Source organism: Nycticebus coucang, chromosome 24 (genome assembly GCF_027406575.1).
Source record: "Nycticebus coucang isolate mNycCou1 chromosome 24, mNycCou1.pri, whole genome shotgun sequence".
Taxonomy (NCBI): domain Eukaryota; kingdom Metazoa; phylum Chordata; class Mammalia; order Primates; family Lorisidae; genus Nycticebus; species Nycticebus coucang.
In genome coordinates, this window is record NC_069803.1 from 2,833,741 (window position 1) to 2,852,851 (window position 19,111).

The 19,111-nt window shown below is 44.3% G+C and overlaps 1 protein-coding gene across 4 annotated transcripts in view; it reads right to left on the reverse strand.

The window, feature by feature from the left end:
* The window catches only part of TACC1 (transforming acidic coiled-coil containing protein 1), a 105,055-nt gene that overhangs the window by 70,980 nt on the left and 14,964 nt on the right, over positions 1-19,111 (reverse strand). Inside the window, exons 2-3 of one of the 4 annotated variants that reach the window (XM_053578726.1) lie at positions 1,466-1,652; positions 404-519 (exon numbers count right to left, since the gene is read on the reverse strand). In XM_053578726.1, the coding sequence (XP_053434701.1) occupies positions 404-519; positions 1,466-1,626 (277 nt within the window). In that variant the 5' untranslated portion in view covers positions 1,627-1,652. Of the gene's footprint in view, positions 1-403; positions 520-1,465; positions 1,964-19,111 lie in introns of those variants that run through there. The other 3 variants (XM_053578725.1, XM_053578727.1, XM_053578728.1) reach the window with 3 other exon arrangements.

The window sequence follows — 19,111 nt, forward strand, 5'->3', positions numbered from 1 at the left end:
CTCCCTATTGAAAAAAAGTCAACACTTAACCTGTTAATTTTTGTCTCTAACTGCATCCCAGTAGAAAGCAACTTAGCCTGAGGAATTTCTGATGCCAAATATAAACAGAACCCCACCACAGTGCATTATTATATACATCTTTATTTTTAGGGACTGACGAATGTCTGATAATAATAATGTCACACTGCAAATGTACAAACGCTACTCAGGGAAGAAAGTCTCTGATTACCACGCTCCATAAAAAAAAACAAACCAAAAACACCCTGCAAATAAGCTAAGAGCTTTAAAAACAGACAACCCTTTTAAATGGTCCTAAACTAACATTTTTTTCCCTCCCTTTCCTTTATTTACACTTTTCAAAACCTTAAAATAAAAGAAGCAAAAAATAAAGGTTTTTCTTTACCTTGGGTTTTGGCCCCAGATCCTGTTAATCCTAGTGATGAATCACAGGATTCCTTGAGAGGTGATCTGATCGGGGTTTCAGCTTCAGGGGTCTCAAAATTACCTTCAGAATCCGAGCTGCCAAAGGGGAAAAATGAGGAATTACCACTTTCAACGGTATTTCTGACACCCTGTAAAATCTGTATATCCACAAAGTCGAGCATGTTTGTCTAACTTCACAATCAACTGATCCTCCTCACAGACTGGTCTGCAGAAGACTGCAGCGGTTTTTAGCAGTGCCCTCTCTCAGGTTTCTCTGCCTAACATCCTATCTCTGAAATCTCCTCCATTCTTTACAGATGTTCTCCAGCACCATCTATTTTTGAGGTCATTCTTCCTTCTGATAGAGTCCAACAGACTGCTTTTCTCACAAGAGCCTCTTCCCAGAAGCTTAAATATCAACATTGGTTCCACCCCCAAATTAAAGCAATTGTAGCCCTTCCTTTTCCCCTCCCTTGGCAGGCCTTTACCTGTTTGGAACTCAACTCTGCCAGAGACTAGGAATGCTGTCACCTGCCTTTCGCAATCACGAGGGTGACAGCTCGGCAGGGACCACCATTTCTCACCAGCTGCCAGGGGCCTGTCATCACACGACTTACTTTACCGGGGCTACATTTGGGGGGCACGGAGTTGTGTGTGTGTGTGTGAGAGAGAGCCAGGAGGGCTCCAAGACTCACCAGATGTGATCAATGACACTACCCTTGTGTGTGTGTGTGTGTTGGGGCAGGGACTGGCGGATGGAAGCTCTGACAGAGTGGCCTAGGCGAATGGGGTTGCGGAGACTGCAGATTCCGGGTCGAGTTCAGTAAGCACTCAAGCAAAACCGGGGACAGAAAATAAACGGAGGACAGAACATCCTGAACTTTCCAATGTACAGAGGGGATGTGGTCACGGGCAGGGACGTAGCATCGCCACGAACATGGTTACGCGGGCGGGCGACCACACACACGCACACAGAATGAGCCGCGGATGGACAGATGGATGGCAGCGCGTCTACATCTCAGCAGGGATGCTGTGTACTTGCCTGAAACTCAAGGATTTGGTCTCGGCTTGCGAGTCCTCCTCCTCGGGGTCGCCCTCGGGCCCACCGGCCTCGTCCTCCCCGGCGTCCCCGCCGCGCACCGCGGACCACGTCCACTTCGCCCACTGCACGGGGGACAGGATCTGCCAAGGGCTGAACGCCATGAGCGCGGCTCCTCCGGCTCCAGCTCCTAGGAGTAGGGTAAGGGGGGAAGAGCCTTTTTTCCCTTTCAAAATGGAGGGAACCGGTGATAGGCGCCAGTAAGCGTTTCCAGCCGAGGTGCGGATGTGGTTAACCGAGCGCCGTCGGGGGCGCGGGTGGAGCGCTTCCTCTCGCCGGCAGGCAGCGACGCTTCCTCTCGGTCCTCTTTCCCAACCCGTGCGGCCGCGGCGCCCCCCTCGCCGTGAAAATGCCTCTCCTGGGACCTCGTCACAGCCTCGTCACGGCCTCGTCAGAGCCCCGGCCCGCGGCACTTGGCGGTTCGACCTCGGCCTCAGGCTTCAGCCTCCCCACAGCGAGGCGCGCATCAGCTGCTGCGGGGGCCGCGCCCCAGGAGCTGCCCCCTCGGACCGTACTATCCGCGCGCGCGGGAGGGGGCGGCGGTGGCGCCGGGCCTTTGAAGTCTGCGGCGCGCCTACCGGATCACCCCCGCCGCGGCGCCACGCTGGTAGCGCCCTGACTTCGGGAAGCGGCTGCAGGGCGCGGACCCGGGCGCCCCCAGCAACGCTGCGGGCGTCAGGGCTGAGGAGATCCATTTTACGAGGCCGTGCACGCTGCGCTTTTCCTTCTGTCTTTTTTTTTTTTAACGTCTTCATCTTGCCACTGGGACTTAATGGCGTTGAAGATATTGGACCACAAAGTTAAGCCCCTTATTAAACAACCACCACCAGCCCCACTGTCCTAACTTCGAGGTCGCTGTGGCCTGGTGTTTTTTCCCTCTCCCAGATACTGGCAGCGTGGAAGATTTCAGCCTGTTGGTCTTCATCTCTCTCACTCCCAGGATTTGGAAATCCCTCAGCAACAGCGCAAGGTGGTCAAGGACTAGAATTTAAGATGCCTTGCCTCCCAAACCGCCTCTGAAGTGGCCAAGTCTTGGGAAGGGTACTAAAATTGCCCTGTGAAATTACAGCCTGAAGAGTTTCCCATTCTCTTTTTTTGAGACTTCCTTTTGATAACTTTCTAAGTCTTTGATTTCTGGCTTCATTTGCTACTTGAGTAGTAAGCCAGAGAGGCCTGGTGACATCTTTATGTTTGAAGGCGAATAGAAATAGCAGATTTTCCTCATTTCTCATAGAAGGATTTCATTTAGGTATTACTCCTCTGAAAACCACTGGTGCACCCTCTCCCAAAAGAATCGGCTGCTTAATGATCTCCTTGCTTAGATGAGGTGTTTCTTGTACTATTAGAGATAATTTCCCAGAACTGCAGTGAATCTGTGAAGTGCTGCAAGTTCCCACAGAGAGAACAGCTACAAAATCTGCATGTTGAAACTTGCAAGAGACTGACCATCTCCCTTGAAAGGGTTTGGAACATATACTGCTGATGAATCATAACTGTCTTTCACACTAGATAACAAAAACAGAAGTAAAAAGAACACAAGATAAGGCTTGGCTGGACATCTTACCATGGGAAAGGGCAAGAATTCCTCTAAAAAAAGAAAGGGTTGTGAGGTTGGCATACTTTAGAATTCATTCATGTTTCTTCCCAGAGATAAACACAACTGTCATGGGAGTTCTAGGGACTACAAAGAACCAAACTAGGCCGGAAGGCATATGAGATATGCCACAATACTATCAAACTATTTATATTTTTAGCTTTAAGCTCACCAAGTAAACTTTTAGGTTATAGGGTCCCCCAGGCTCCTGGATTTGACACAGTGTTCTGTTGCTGAGAAATATTACTGCAGTAAGTCAATGAGAATTATTACTGCAGTAAGTCAATAGCTGGCATACACTAGGTCTTCTTTCTTCCTCCTGAACAGTACTCTAATCTTTTCATACCTCTGCCTCCCCACTGTGATTGGTTTAGTTCCCATACTCCCCCTTTTCACAGATATGCTGTGAATGACTCCCACTTGGTTCTGCCTCCCAGCGCTTTCTCACCTGAGGTCACCCCAGTCTGGTTGATCTGTGACTGGTACTCTGTTCAGTTCCTGCTCCCCTCTATTCCCTTCTCTTTGAATTGCTAGCCACAATTAAAGAATTGGTTATGAACCTGTAATATGCCCCAGAATCATCTAGGAGAGCTTCTTTAAAAAAATAAACAAACAAAAAATAATCCAAACTGCTAGCAGGATGTGGAAATCTGTATGTTTACCTATTGTCCTGGGAAATTGTTATCACAGGATAAATCTGTCAAACAATGTCTAGTTTGAACCAACCAATTGCCACTTCAGGAACAATCTCCTTTTCCCTGCAGAGTTTAGCACAATCCCAAAGGAAACTCTGCCCTACACCCACCCCACCTTCCCAGTCCTTGGCTGCCCACTTGTCATTCATTGCCCAGCTCAAGAATATACTCAGGGGAAGCAGGCTGATGGGCCCTCCTTTCTGTCATCTTTGTACCCCAAACATTCATAAGAGACTGCTACTGTGGGCTTAAATAGTTTTGAAAGTGAATGGGAACAGCATTCTTACTAATTATATGGGGCAAACAGGCATAAACCAGAGAAGTCTCAGGAAGACCAGGATGTAAAGTCACTCTATATTTAGCACATGATATATAACATTTATTTACATATCTGTCCCACAAGCTCCTAAAGGGCAGGGACTTTCCCCCAGAGATTAGGACAAGGTCACACACTCAATAATAAGTGTGCGAAAAATGAATATTCTAGTTTATAAATAGCCCTTGTGAGTTAGGGTGACATAAATTTCCCCTTGACTTCTCCTGGAAAAATACAAGTTTCTAAACCAGCAAAGAGCAAAACTCAGGCCCAGTGAGTTAAAAACCTGACCTATGTGGCATATTCTGGAAACTCGAAAAGCAAATGCCCAAGTTTCAGAAAATCACTCCTCTGGCTAGGTGTGATGGCTCATTCACACCTGTAATCCTAGCCTTCTGGGAGGCTGAGGCAAGTGGATTGCATGAGCTCAGGAGTTTGAGACCAGCCTGAACAAGAATGAGACCCTGTCTCTACCAAAAGACTAGCTGTGTGTTGCAGCAGGCGCCTGTAGTCCCAGCTACACAGGTACACAGGAGGCTGAGGCAAGAGGATGGTTTGAACCCAAGAGTTTGAGGTTGCTGAGAGCTATGATGCCACAGTACTCTACCCAGAGTGACAAAGTGAGATGGAAGAAAGAAAGGGAGGAATGGAGGGAGGGAGGGAAGGAGGAAGGGAAAGAGGGAGAGAGGAACGAAGGGAGGGAGGACGGAAGGAAGGAAGGAAATAAATCACTCCTCTTCAAGTTCTTGAACCCAGAGTGAGCAGCAACAAAGTAAGTAACTACTCCCTAGCTTGAATTGATTTTATTTCAGAAATGCAGTGATGAGGCTAATATATCTATCAATTTTCCTGTAATTCTAGGAAAGAATAGGCAATGTTTGACAACAGATATCCTAACCAAGGTAATTGGTAATTATGCTGCTGTAACTTCTGCCTCACTATGCAGAATGTCTGCAAATATATAATCAAGTAACCAAATGAAAGAAACATATTTGTTTTGAAAATGACCTTAAGCACAGAAACAGACCCATCTGTTCTCTTTGTTCATCTGCTTCTTGCCCTTCTCAGAAGCTTTGGATTAACATACCATAAAAATTGAAAACGGTACTAAAGTTGACTCTTGAACAACACAGGGGTTAGAAGCACTGACTCTAGCACAGTAAAAACTGAGTATAACTTTTGACTCCCCCCAAACTTAACTAATATCTTACTATTGACCAGAAGCCTATGGATAGCATAACCAGTCAATTAACACATATTTTGTTATGTATATTATATACTGTATTCTTACGATAAAGTAAGCTAGAGAAGAGAAAACGTTATTAAGAAAACGTAAGAAAGAGAAATCTATTCATTAAAATGTGGAAGTGGATCATCACAAAGGCTCTCGCCCTCAGGGTCTTCACAAGGAGCAGGCTCAGGAGGAGGCGGCCTTGCTGTCTCAGGGGTGGCAGGGGCAGGAGAGATGGGGGTAGTGGAAGGGGAGGCAGGAGAGGCAGGCACACTCACTGTAACTTCTTGCGAAAAAACCCCACATGTAAGTGGACTCACATAGTTCAAAGAGTTGTTCAAGAGCGAACTGTACCTGGAGACACTGAACAAGTGCCAGCCAGATCAAGCACATACCTTATGGCTCATCAGTGCTCCAGAGGGGTCTGCAAAATGAATCTTTCTGGTAAAAGTTAAGTAAACTACACAAGCAAGCAAACTCAGTCTGACAAGGACTCCTTCCTTGGCCTGACTCCTGTTAGGCTCCTCGAAGCCCTCAAAGCCTTGATGTTGGGCTTCAGTGTCTGGCCTTGTAGAGTTCAGTTTTATCACCGCTCCTGCTGTGTCAGTTTTAGTGAGAATCCCCTCCACCCTGGTATCTCACCACCCTGCCTGCACTCAGCAGGAATCCTGTCAGGTCCCCCTGCCCTGATACTTCTGCTCAGTAAGTTTCCATTCAGGGACTCCCCCACCCCAAGATTCCCATCTGTCTTTGTAAAAGAGTTGAGCCAGATCTCTGGTACTACAAAACCATTTCAGGAGACTTCTTTTTTTTTTTTTTTTTTTGCAGTTTTTGGCTGGGGCTGGGTTTGAACCCGCCACCTCCGGCATATGGGACTGGAGCCCTACTCTGTTGAGCCACAGGTGCTGCCCTTCAGGAGACTTCTTAAATAAAGTCTTCCTTATTTAACAAGTGTCATGAATAACTTTTGCTTAACAAGGCAGACAACTCTATTTTGTAGCACAGCTACTGTAAGGATGTCTGTGGGGTGTGGCAGAAGAGAAGGGCAGAGGCAGGCTGGGGCCAAGTTGTGAAGGATGCTGTACACGTGTGAAGGAGTCACACAAACACAAATGCCTGCCTAGGTAAAGGAAGGGAGTGAAAAGCTCTGGGTGGCAGCTATGCTCCCTGGAAGACCCTGCCGTGGCTAAGGGACAGTTCTCCCCGGTTTCTGCTGCCCAGCGTTGCCATCTAACAATCTTCCATGCAAAATTGAAATCCTGGATCTTATAAGAAATCTTCCAATATTACAAGTGTCCTTACTAATTTAAGTTTTCTAGACCCTGTGTTACTGCCAGGCAAACAAAAGCCATCTGTGTTCCTTCTTAGGCCACCTCCTTTGCCCAGGATGTGCAAAGGGGAGTCTTCATTGGTGTCCTCACTCCACTGGTAAAGCAACGTAAGCACGATGTGAACACCAGCACAATGGAAGGAGAAGAAAACTTCTGCTTCTGCTTAAGGAAACCAAGTTTCTGGCAGCCAGTGAAAAGAGACGGCTTTTGTGTCTGAGACAGTGCTCAGGGGAGTGGGGGAGGAAGGAAGGAGGGTCAGGCCAGCCTGACCCTAGGGAATCACAGAGATAAAATAACACTGAGATTGAACAGTTTGATGAGAATATTTCAGATTGTATATGAAACCAGCACATTGTACCCCTTGATTGCACTAATGTACACAGCTATGATTTAACAATAAAAAAAAATTCAGAGCCATGTTCAACCAAAGGCAGCCTTCATTTCTTCTGATGAAATATCCTTCCATGAGCGCCACATTGAGTATTTTGTTACTGGAGTCATCTTCTTTATTTTTTCTGCTGCATACATATTTGTCACAGTCCCAATTTCACCAATAAGATCAGCTGAGAAAAAGAGCTAGAAATATTCAAGGTCAGTTTTTGAAAGAGCGCTCTGAAGAAGGGTGAGTACTTATTGTGTGATAGAGTATGGGAACTTTACAAGATCACCACAACCACCAGGATAAACCTTCCAGCTAGTCGTTACAGGTTCTGTATTATGATCACTTTCTCTTCATCACTAGCTTCAGATTCCCTGAAACTAACATCATTGCATATAGGAAGAGTTTCTTCATGCTCACTTTCAATACTAAACTCTCCTTCAACCTCACTGTTCTCGAAAATCCATGTTGTGATATCATTGTCACTTAACGCACCTTCTTCCTGCCATTTTCCTACAAACACAACTGTGCAGATACAAGGCAAGATCACTTGTTCACATCAAAATGCATGGCCTGCCAGGAAACAGAAAGAGGACAGCCTGCATTATCTGTCAGCTAGAGTCTATACTACATGAGGAAACACTCAGGCTCCAACAGGGGAGCTGACAAACAAACACATTAAAAAAAAAAAGTGTTGGATGACTTCTGAAATCAGAGCAGAACAGGAAAATCATTATGTCTGACAAGGTCTGACAGGATCAGAAAGGGTAATAAAACCTCCATTGATTAAGAAAAAAAAAATAACACTGAGAAAACAGAAAGGACAGGCCAGTAGAAAAACCCATACAAACATACCTATATTTGCTAACCTAAGAATCTGATGAGCAAAATATACATCTAACTTAAGTAAGATTAAATGCCAGACTGATGATGTAACCAAAATTGCTGGGCATCTCTGAGGCACTTAGGAAAAGCACAGAGCCTTATGAAACTGAAACCGTACATGGAACGAGGCTTCGGAGCCTCAGCAGAACTTCAACAGAACATTTCCTGCTTCCTCACCTTGATTTTCGAGAGCCATCGAGAGCACTGTATGAACTTCCTAAGACATGGGGAATTCTGAGTGTGATTAAACATCTTCAACCATTAGCTTTTTTCCCCCTTACATATTTAAATGCAGAGGATCTCTAAGATGCAGTAATAGTATCATAGGTCAGTAAACCCTTCTAACAGTCTCAAGTGGTTTCATCTAATCCCTACTTTTATTCTCTCAGGTAGGCAGGGCAGGTTAATCACTCATTTGGTAGCAGAAGCAGCTACCTGCCTGAAGTCACACAGCTAATCAGTGCCAGAATAGAATCTAGAGCCCTTCTCCCCTTTCAGTCCTGTCTGCATGGTCTCAGACTGGCAGGAAGCAGAATGCACTCTCAGCTCTCTGGAGCTGAAGACTGCATCAGCTAGATCACTCCCCTCTGTGCTGTCTCAGTCCTGGTTTCCTCCTTACCTGGCACAGCCTGCAAAGTCACAGCTAGGAATACCTAGCTCATCTGTAAAGAACCGCCACCACCATGAAGAAGCTGTGGCCACCCCACCTGCTCTTCTGCCCTACTGCGGTCTCACCAGGAAAGAGGGTGCTGAAGTCTGTACAAGACCACAGTGCCAATAACAGCATCTGACTGCATCCAAACAGGTTAACATGACCGTCCTAACCTGGCAAGATCAGGTGCTCTGCTAGTTATCCTTTACCTGTAGACTATAATCACCTAGAGGATTATGACCTTTCTTCTACTTTGGTGATGTAAAGACACTAAAGTCAGGGATTCTGCACTGTGCACTTATACAGAAAATTATATTGTAAAGAGACGTTCCTTTCTGATTTTTTAAAAGAGAAAAGTTAGATTTATGTCTACAGTTAATATTCTTCCAGAGCTCTGGGAACCAGACTACATTCACTGAAGGCTTAGCAAAGCCCCCTGTTGGTGCCTGCTCAAAGACCCTTGTCCAGGCTTAGCTGTGGGGAACAACTCTTGTCACACCCATCCTCCGATCTGTTTCATTCTGTATCACAAAAGAAAAGTTTGATTTCCCCAGAAAGTACGCCATTTAACCTAGGCAACAGATCGGACCTACGGCAGAACTGCCATGAGGTGGATTATCACACGCCGGCTTTCAGAGAAGCTGGAGAAAAATAGATAGTATGACAGTTACACTAGTGTCATTAAAGAGCCTGCTCTATGAGGTTCTCTCTCATCCCCGTGAAATATCATGACTGTATGTTTATCAACTTTATAAGAAATTTCATTTTTATTCTCCAAGTGTAAAAGTATTAAAGAAGCAGTGCTCGAGTGCAAAAGATAAACAGAGCTAGCTCATTCTGTTTATCCTAAGCGAGGAAAATAACCTCCACATGATCCCTAATTCTTCCCACTAACTACCACAAACCCAAAGTTGAAAACAAGCAAACCAAAACTAAGCACAAAGATCTACTTAAAGCATGAACTTTAAATTTAGAAACATCCTCTATTCCAGTAGGTATGTTTGGTCTTTCTTGCTAAACAACACTATTGTACGTATAGAGCCTGTTAACAGGAATGTCACCTTGGAAGATTCCTCTTATTGATTTTGAACATTTTGTGTGCTTCAGTTGAACTCAGATTCCTTTTGAGCAGATGAGGGATTAAAAAAGAGCCCAGGCGGGGCGGCGCCTGTGGCTCAGTGAGTAGGGCGCCAGCCCCATATGCCGAGGGTGGTGGGTTCAAACCCAGCCCCGGCCAAAACTGCAACAACAAAAAAATATCTGGGCGTTGTGGCGGGCGCCTATAGTCCCAGCTGCTTGGGAGGCTGAGGCAGGAGAATCACATAAGCCCAAGAGCTGGAGGTTGCTGTGAGCCGTGTGACTCCACGGCACTCTACCAAGGGCAGTAAAGTGAAACTCTGTCTCTACAAAAAAAAAAAAAAAAAGAGGCCAGGCTGGGCACAGTGGCTCACGCCTATAATCCTAGCACTTTGGAGTCTGAGGCAGGTGGATTGCCTGAGCTCACAAGTTCGAGACCAGCCTAAGGCAGAGAGAGACCTTGTCTCAAAAGAATAGCTGGGCATTGTGGTGGGCAGCTGTAGTAGTCCCAGCTACTTGGGAGGCTGAGGCAAGAGAATCGCTAGAGCCCGAGTTTGAGGTTGCTGTGAGCTGTTACGCCATAGCACTCTGCCGAGGGCAACAAAGTGAGACAGAGTCTCAAAAAAAAAAGAGAGAGACCAAATCCAAGAGCTTTATACCTTAGAGCCTCAGACAAAAAAAAGCCATCTCAAACCTCCTGCACCTTGTGTGAAAGTTGAAGTTTCTAATCAGGAACATAACTCCAAACTTGAGATACCAGCTTTGCTTCACTCACCTGGGTTGGAGGAAGCGCAGAATCTAAGGCTTGAATTAAAGAGGCTGAAGGAATTTAAGAAATTGAAAAAGAATTAACATTCCTGGCTTGGCGCCTGTAGTTCAAGCGGCTAAGGCGCCAGCCACATACACCAGAGCTGGTGGGTTCAAATCCAGCCTGGGCCTGCCAAACAACAATGACAACTACAACCAAAAAATAGCCAGGCGTTGTGGCTGGCGCCTGTAGTCCCAGCTACTTAGGAGGCCGAGGCAAGAGAATCGCTTAAACCCAGGAGCTGGAGGTTGCTGTGAGCTGTGATGCCACGGCATTCTACCCAGGGTGACAACTTGAGGCTCTGTCTCAAAAAAAAGAGTAACATTCCTTCTTCTGCAACCTACTCCCTCTCCTCCACCTCACCTCCAAAATGAAATAAATTTCCCCAAAAATGCGTGCTCAAAGATTAAAAGAACACTGATTATATGGTCCAGATTTTCTGAGATTATCCTGATACCAAAAAGTTTACTCGCTATCCTCATAAATACATTCGAGAGCCTTCATGAGACCACATGTCCCATTTTTGGTTTATGACACACTGTTAGAAGTTAGGAGGGAACATATTGGGATCACAGATGGAGACTCACTGGTAGGACGGTGTGGGAAGAAAGGTCTACCCAGAAGAAACAATAAAGCCTCCAAAAGCCTCCAAAAATAACTGTGAAGCCCATTCCACCGTGATCCTTACTCTGACTTGGAGGGACTTTGTTACAATAACTCATATGTTTGTGATGAATAATCTTCCTGCATTTCTAACAGATAAAAAGATGGGAAACTAAGAAGCACATTTCATGACATGACATTATAGTCTCCTGTAAATTCCAGCTTTTATCTCTTTGGAGTAAAGTTTAACTACCATATTTTGAGTCTAAAATTACATGGATATGTCCTTCAGGAGGGAAAATATATCCTTTTTCTATGCTAAAAAGTTTTTGTGTTTTTTTTTTTTTTTGCTAAAAAGTTTTTTTAATCCAAATATTAGCAAATCACTCATTTTCCTTACTGATAAATATAAGCCAAAAGACTACCTGAATACCTGGAAAAAGACACAATCATGTTCCAGGTTGGTAAAACAATATTGTAAAGATGGCAACATCACCCAATTAACTTACAGGAGTTAATTTGATTTCAATAAAAATTCCCAGGGGAAGGCCGGGTTCAGTGGTTCACACCTGTAATCTAAGAGGCCGAGGATTCCTTTAGTTCAATAGTTGAGACCTGTCTGAACAAAAGCGAGACTGTATCACTAAAAAACAGAAAAATTAGCTGGTCATTGTGGTGCGCACCCGTAGTCCCAGCCACTCAGGAGGCTGAGACAGGGGGATTGCTTGAGCCCAGGAGTTTTTTTTTTTTTTGTATAGACAGAGTCTCACCTTATTGCCCTTGGTAGAGTGCCGTGGAGTCACACAGCTCACAGCAACCTCCAACTCCTAGGCTAAAGTGATTCTCCTGCCTTAGCCTCCTGAGAGGCTGGGACTACAGGTGCCCACCACAACGCCCGGCTAGTTTTTTGTTGCAGTTTGGCAGGGGCTGGGTTTGAACCTGCTACCCTCGGTACATAGGGCCGGTGCTCTACCCACTGAGCCACAGGCACCGTTCCCAGGGAATTTTTCTTAGAATTTGTCGATATTTTTCAAAACTTTATCTGGAAAAATAAACTGGTGAGCATATTTTATAGAAAAACAACAACTACTAAGAGTTTGGAAGGGGATTAGTCCTATAAGATATTAAAGACAGATGTATGCAAAAATAGTCAGATAGTTATTCTGTAAAACAGAACAAGGAACCTAGAAAAAGACCCTACAAGATATGGAAATTTATTATATGATAAAGAAAATGCTACAATACAGGGAGAAAAGGAAGATCATTTAATAAATGGATGGAGAATAATTGGCTGGCAACAGGAAAAAAAGATATCAAGTCCAACTCTCACCTCAGGGCGTATACCAAGACAAATTCCAGATGGATCAGATGGCTGAAGAATAAAAATCACACCGCTGTGAGAGAACCATCTAGAAGCAACAGAATCTGTCAGCTCTGGAGGAAGGACGATGGCCCAATCTGGAAGTAATTAATAAATCACACACAAAATACAGAATGTAAATTTGGCTACATTAAAAAAGCTTCTAACTATGATCCTTCCAATTAAAAGGCAAATGACAGGCTGGGAAAAAGCAAAGGTTTTTAGTGTTATTACTACATAAAGAATTCATGGAAACCAGCAAGATTACGCAAACCCTAACAGAAAAGTGAACAATTATATTTGGTTACTCTGCGTCAGTCACGGCGCTAACCACTTTGTATGAATTATCTCATTTAATCTCCACTCCCTTACCCCCATATTCTCATGAAGAAAGTACTGTTATGGACCCTTTTTTTTTTTTTAAACTAACAGGTTAAAGGGGCTACATTTTCAATCTCTAGAGCAGAGGCTGGGTATCAGAATGTCCTGCCCTCCCTGAAATTACATGCACAGTATGTGTTTTGTACATGTTTGCATCAGCCTCTCTCTCCTCCTCCTCTTCCCCATATATAATCGAACTCCACTCCAGGAACAAGGTTTTAGGCTGATTAAACATTAATTTTTCAAATCTGAAAGCAGAACGAATGGCAGATTCTTCAGTGACAAGGAAGTTATGGCCACAGAGGTCCTTACACAGAAGACTCTGACCTGTCAGAAATTAACATAAACAATGGCAAGCTTTGATGACACCCAGAGGAGAGGAAGCATGACAGTGCTCACCCCTGCAGGCAGGGTGCTCTTCCCTGAAGCCCAAGGAGAGACACAGGTGTGGGGCAGCCTGTGGGTTTCTCCTGAGCCACCGCCTAGTGACCATAGCATGAAACCCTCATTGCAGGGAGGCATTTGCCTGTTGAGTCAAGGTACCATAAAAAACAGATTTTCCTGCAGACTCCTACTGAGATGAATGAGAGTCCTCAAAGGCACACAAAATTGGATCTGAGCATAAAAGGCGTACTTTATGTGGGAGACATAAAAGGATTAATTTCCTTTATATATTTTTTTTAAAAAGACGGGGTCTGGCTCCAATGCCCAGGCTGGAGTGCAGTGGCATCGTCATCCATGACTATAATCTCAGACTCCTGGGTTCGAGTGATCCTCCTACCTCAGCCTCCTGAGTAGCTAAAACTACAGGCATGCATTACCATACTCAGGGGTAGGGGTGTCTCACTCTTGCTCAGGCTGGTCTCGAAATCCTGAGGTCAAAGCAATCTACCTGTCTTGGCCTCCCAGAGTGCTAGGATTACAGCATGAGCCACCATGCCTGGCAAAAGAATTAATCCCAACATCTCTCTCTTTGGGGTGCTCTCTCTTTTGGTATATTTCCCATTAGGGTGTTTTCTTCCAAGAAACTATGTTGTCAAGGCAAAATGGGTCACTAGGGAGCCTTTGGCCCTCTGGGAAAAAGTAGGAATTTTGGTGGGGTTTGATGGGGAAAGGAATAGGTTCCCAAGGCCTGATTTTGTGAACCAGGAAGCTTAAGAATTTGTAGAGCTCTAAAAAAAAGAAAAAAATGCAAAAGGACCCCATGAACATAGTGCTAGAGCATAGCAGAGATGTAGGAAGGGGCCTGAAGTGAGAGGCCTGAAGTCTCTGCTTTTGTTTCAGGGTAAATTTGACTCTGCCCAGAGGGCAAAAGAAATCCTTGTGGCTCAGGAGTGGGCAGCTGGCTTCAACTTGGTAAGTGAAAGTATTGATTTATGGAAGGAGTAGGTGATCATATTGACCTCTGTCTGAGAGCAAACAAAAAAATTTGACTGCTGGAAACTTGATAAAACTGTCAAAGGTAAAACTATCAAAGGTAAAATCTTCCACACAGATTGTGAAACAGAACTCGTGGCTCTATTCCTTCTGTACCGGTTGTAAACACACACAAACACGATTTTCTTTCCACACATGCAGTTTAAATTAAAATAAAAAAGAAAACAAAAATTATAATGTTTCTTCTGTGTTACATACCTTCAGCACCTTTCCCCTATGTTTTTCTTTTTCTTTCGTTTTTTTTTTCTTTTCTTGAGACAGAGTCCCACTTTGTCACAGGGGCTAGAGTACAGTGCCATCATCATAGCTTACGGAGACCTCAAATTCCTGGACTCCAGTGATCCTACCGCCTCAGCCTCCTGCATAGCTGGGGCTACAGGTACACACCACCACACCTGGCTAATTTTTCTATTTTTAGTAGAGATGGGGTCTCACACTTGCTCAGGCTGGTCTCAAACGACCAGAGTCAAGTGATACTCCCACCTCAGCCTCCCAAAGTGCTAGTATTATAGGTGTGAGCCACAGTGCCCAACCAGCACCCTTACCCTTGAATTTCCACAAGACCACTATAGTAGAGTCTAATTCCCCTACTCCTCCCCACCACGGCATCCATTATTTATTTCTTCCTGAAAAAGAACCCTCTGAATTTTCACTGAGCACATGGCCACCCAGCTAGAAGATACATTTTCTGGCCTTCTTGGTAATTCTGTGGTCTCATGACTCAGTTCTGACCCGTGGAAAGTGTGAGTGCAAGGGGCAAGTGCAAATTTGGGGCAACATCCTCCATCTCCTGGCTGAAGCTGAACCAGCTTCTGTTGTGTGGAGGATACACTGGGGACAGGGTGCAACAGTAGCATGGACAGAAGCCACGCCAGGCTGACCTTCAGGGCAGAGCAGCCTGCTTCCCAGGACTAGTTGCTAATAGCTGCCTGGGGACTGTTCTGTGAAGGGAAATAAAAGGCTATCTTCTTTGCACTGCTGGGTCAGTGATCTCTTTGTCATAGCAGCCTCCTTTGGGGCATTGCCAGCTTCTCAGTTCCCTTCCGTGGAGTTACAAGAAAAACCTCCCTTAAATTTCAGTCCACATCCTTGTAAACAGGATTAAATTAAGCTTCTTTCAAAACTTCATTTTATACAGATTGAACATTCCTAACCTGAAAATCTGAAATCTGAAATACTCTGAAATTTGAAACTTTTGGAGTGCTAACAGTCACCACAGTGGAAAATCCTACACCTGACCTCATGTGACCAGTCATAGTCAAAACATAGTCGAAACATTGTTTCATCACAAAAAATATTAAAAATACTGTATAAAATTATCTTCAGGCCATGTATATAAGATGCATATGAAACATAATGAATTTCATGTTTAGACTTGGGTCCCATCCCCCAAGATACCTTATTATATATATGCAAGTATGCCCCAATCTCAAAAAAGCCTGAAATCTGAAATGCTTCTGGTCCCATGCATTTGGGTTTAAGATACTCAACCTGTATCTCAATGGTGTCTTTTTCCTCAGGACAGATAATTCCCTAATAAAGAGACTCATGCCTGCCATATAGACGATGCCCTAATTATCCTAAAAACAGGACCATCCTTCCCTTTGCTGTAATGACTTCAGTTATAATACTGCTTCTCTCTAAACAAAACAATTACTTCTGGGTGGCACCTGTGGCTCAGTGGGTGGGGCGCTGGCCCCGTTTACCGAGGGTGGCGGGTTCAAACCCAGCCCCGCCCAAACTGCAACCAAAAAATAGCCGGGCGTTGTGACAGGCGCCTGTAGTCCCAGCTACTTGGGAGGCTGAGGGAAGAGAATTGCCTAAGCCCAAGAGCTGGAGGTTGCTGTGAGACGCCCCGGCACTCTACCAAGGGCAATAAAGTGAGATTCTGTCTCTACAAACAAACAAAAAAACCAATTACTTCTTTACTTTGTTTTTGTTTTTTGTTTTGTTATTTTAGAGACAGGATCTTGCTCCATCATTCTTGCTGGAGTACAATGGTGTGATCATAACACACTGCAGCCTCAAACTCTGGGCTCAAGCAATCCACCACTTCAGCCTCACAAAGTGCTGGGGTTACAGATGTGAGCCACTGCACCCAGCCACAATCGCATCTTTAAAGATGACTGATGTAGACAAAAAAGCTGCAGGGGACGGAGAGCCAATATTTTTAAGTTCCTACAAAGGCCTAGTTTTCCAGGTAGAATTTAGATATGCTACGAAGAATATTATCTTCTTCAGGGAGATTTCCTTGAAGTAATAAGATTTTACAAATCCAGAAATACTATATAATACATATGAGTATTTGCTCAATTCTAAGGATAAAATAATAACTGACCCAAATTCTATAAATGAATTAACATTTTCGTTCTTTGGTTTTAACACTAACTGGTATTAGGGATGATTTCTAGCATTTACCCACAAAATATTTTTTTCAGAAACTGTTTTCTTGTGGACTCATAATTAGTCAAATTATTTTGCTATATCATATTACAGATCTTACAATGGTAAGCAAAAACAAGGTTAGCCTTACTGGTCTTTCATGCACCTCACCATATATGATATAGTTATATCATATTTTTCCCACTTCCTTTGGCCAGGACACAGATAGCTACAGAGTAGAATAAACAACAGAACCTCTGTAAGCTGACCACCTGAGGGACTGTAACAAACTGGTCAACATACAGAGGTGGTCAACATAAAGAACTAGGCCTACTGTATTGATACGTACATGTGGTGGATGTCCGGTCTATGTAAATTAGGTCAACTAAGGAGGTGGTCAGTGTAGGGAGATGGTCATCTATGGAGGTTCTGCTGTATTTGTTTTAAATTACTTTCTGAACATATGATAAATCACTGCTACAGACTGAATGTTTATATCCCCCCCAAATGTATATGTTGAAATCTATTCTCCAATGTGGGTGAATTAGGAGGTGGGGTCTTTGGGAGGTAATTAGGTCATGAGGGCCCTGTATGGGACTAGTGCCCTTACCAAAGGGACACTAAAGAGCTCTCCCCTCCTCCCACCACATGAGGACACAAGAGGACTTCCGTCTACGACCTGGGGAAATCATCCTTTACCAGATACCACATCTTCTGATGCCTTAATCTTGCTCCCCACATCCTCTACAACTACAAGAAATGAATTTCTGTTGTTCATAAACCACCCATCTATGGTATTCTGTTATAGTCTCCCAAACAGACTAAAACAATTACTGACTCCTGATCTAAGTATCCATCTCAGATCTCATAGAACCACAGGAATTTTTAGCTGGAAAGGACCTTAGCCAAATATCACTGGGTCCAATATCCTCATTTTCAGATGAGTCCCAGAAACAGTAAGGACTGCCCAAGCATTACTCAGTCACCAAACCTCTTGCAGGGGAAGGTATGAATGCTGGACTTTCTACCCTACTCCAAAGGGTATATACACTCCCTGTGTGTGATGGAGATGAGTCACCCGGTCCCCCAATTCATCTCATTTTAAAAGGTGAATTATTTTATAAAGCAAATAATTATTTTGTATACAAATAATATTCCTTGTTTTAAATGTGTATTTGTTTATTTGAGACAGTGTCTCACTTTGTTGCCCTCAGTAGAGTGCCATGGCATTACAGCTCACAGCAACCTCAAGCTCTGGGACTTAAGGGATTCTCTTGCCTCAGCCTCCCAAGTAGCTAGGACTACAGGCACCCGCCACAATGCCCAGCTATTTGTTGTTGTTGTTGTTGTAGTTGTCATTGTTATTTAGCAGGCCCGGGGCAGGTTCAAACTTGCCAGCCCTGTGTATGTGGCTGGCGCCCTAACTGCTGAGCTACAGGTGCAGAGCTGTTAAATATGTTTTTAAATACCTTTATTGTTTAAGGCAAAATAATACATCTGTACACTCATTCATTCATTCTACAAATTTCACAAATAATCAGCCTTGGCCAACTTCTGCTAAACACTGTGTTGAACAAAACGGACCCCAGTTCCTGTCCTTGTGGAGGGAAGGAGCCTCCGATTCGACGCAGGTGCAGCTAAGGCAATGTTGGAGAGAGGGAGGAGTGAGGTGCTCTGGTTGATGAAGGAAGAGTCACCAGGGCTCAGTGGACCAGGTTAAGGACGACTGTCTTAGAAAAAGTAAAACTTTGGGTGGTGCCTGTGGCTCAATGAGTAGGGCGCCGGCCCCATATACCGAGGGTGGCGGGTTCAAACCCTAGCCCCGGCTGAACTGCAACCAAAAAATAGCCGGGCGTTGTGGCGGATGCCTGTAGTCCCAGCTGCTAGGGAGGCTGAGGCATGAGAATCGCTGAAGCCCAAGAGCTAGAGGTTGCTGTGAGTCCTGTGACATCATGGCACTCTACTGAAGGCAGTAAAGTGAGACTCTGTCTCTACAAAAAAAAATAAATAAATAAATAGAAAAAAAGAAAAAGTAAAACTTTGACAACATAGAAAAGTTCAAAGAAGAAAGAAAAACTTAGCCATAGTCTTACTTTTGATAAATAGCCACTGTTAAAATACTGGTAAGCAATATGCCCTATTTTTACCTTTTGCAAAGCACTTTTTACATTGAGAATCAAATTTCCTATATTTTCCTACTTATAACCTGCCTTTCCCTAGTGGATGTAAGTTACATGAACAGAAAGCACTTTATCTACTTTGTCCATCTCCTCAATGATATTTGATGACAAGAAACAAAATAGTGCACATCCGTTTGTTACATGGACATAAACGTGTGCATGGATGGAAGACTAGGCAGATGGGTAGAAAAATACTTTTACACAAATAAGATTTAAATATACAAATCATGGGCGGGGCCTGTGGCTCAGTGAGTAGGGTGCCAACCCCATATACCGAA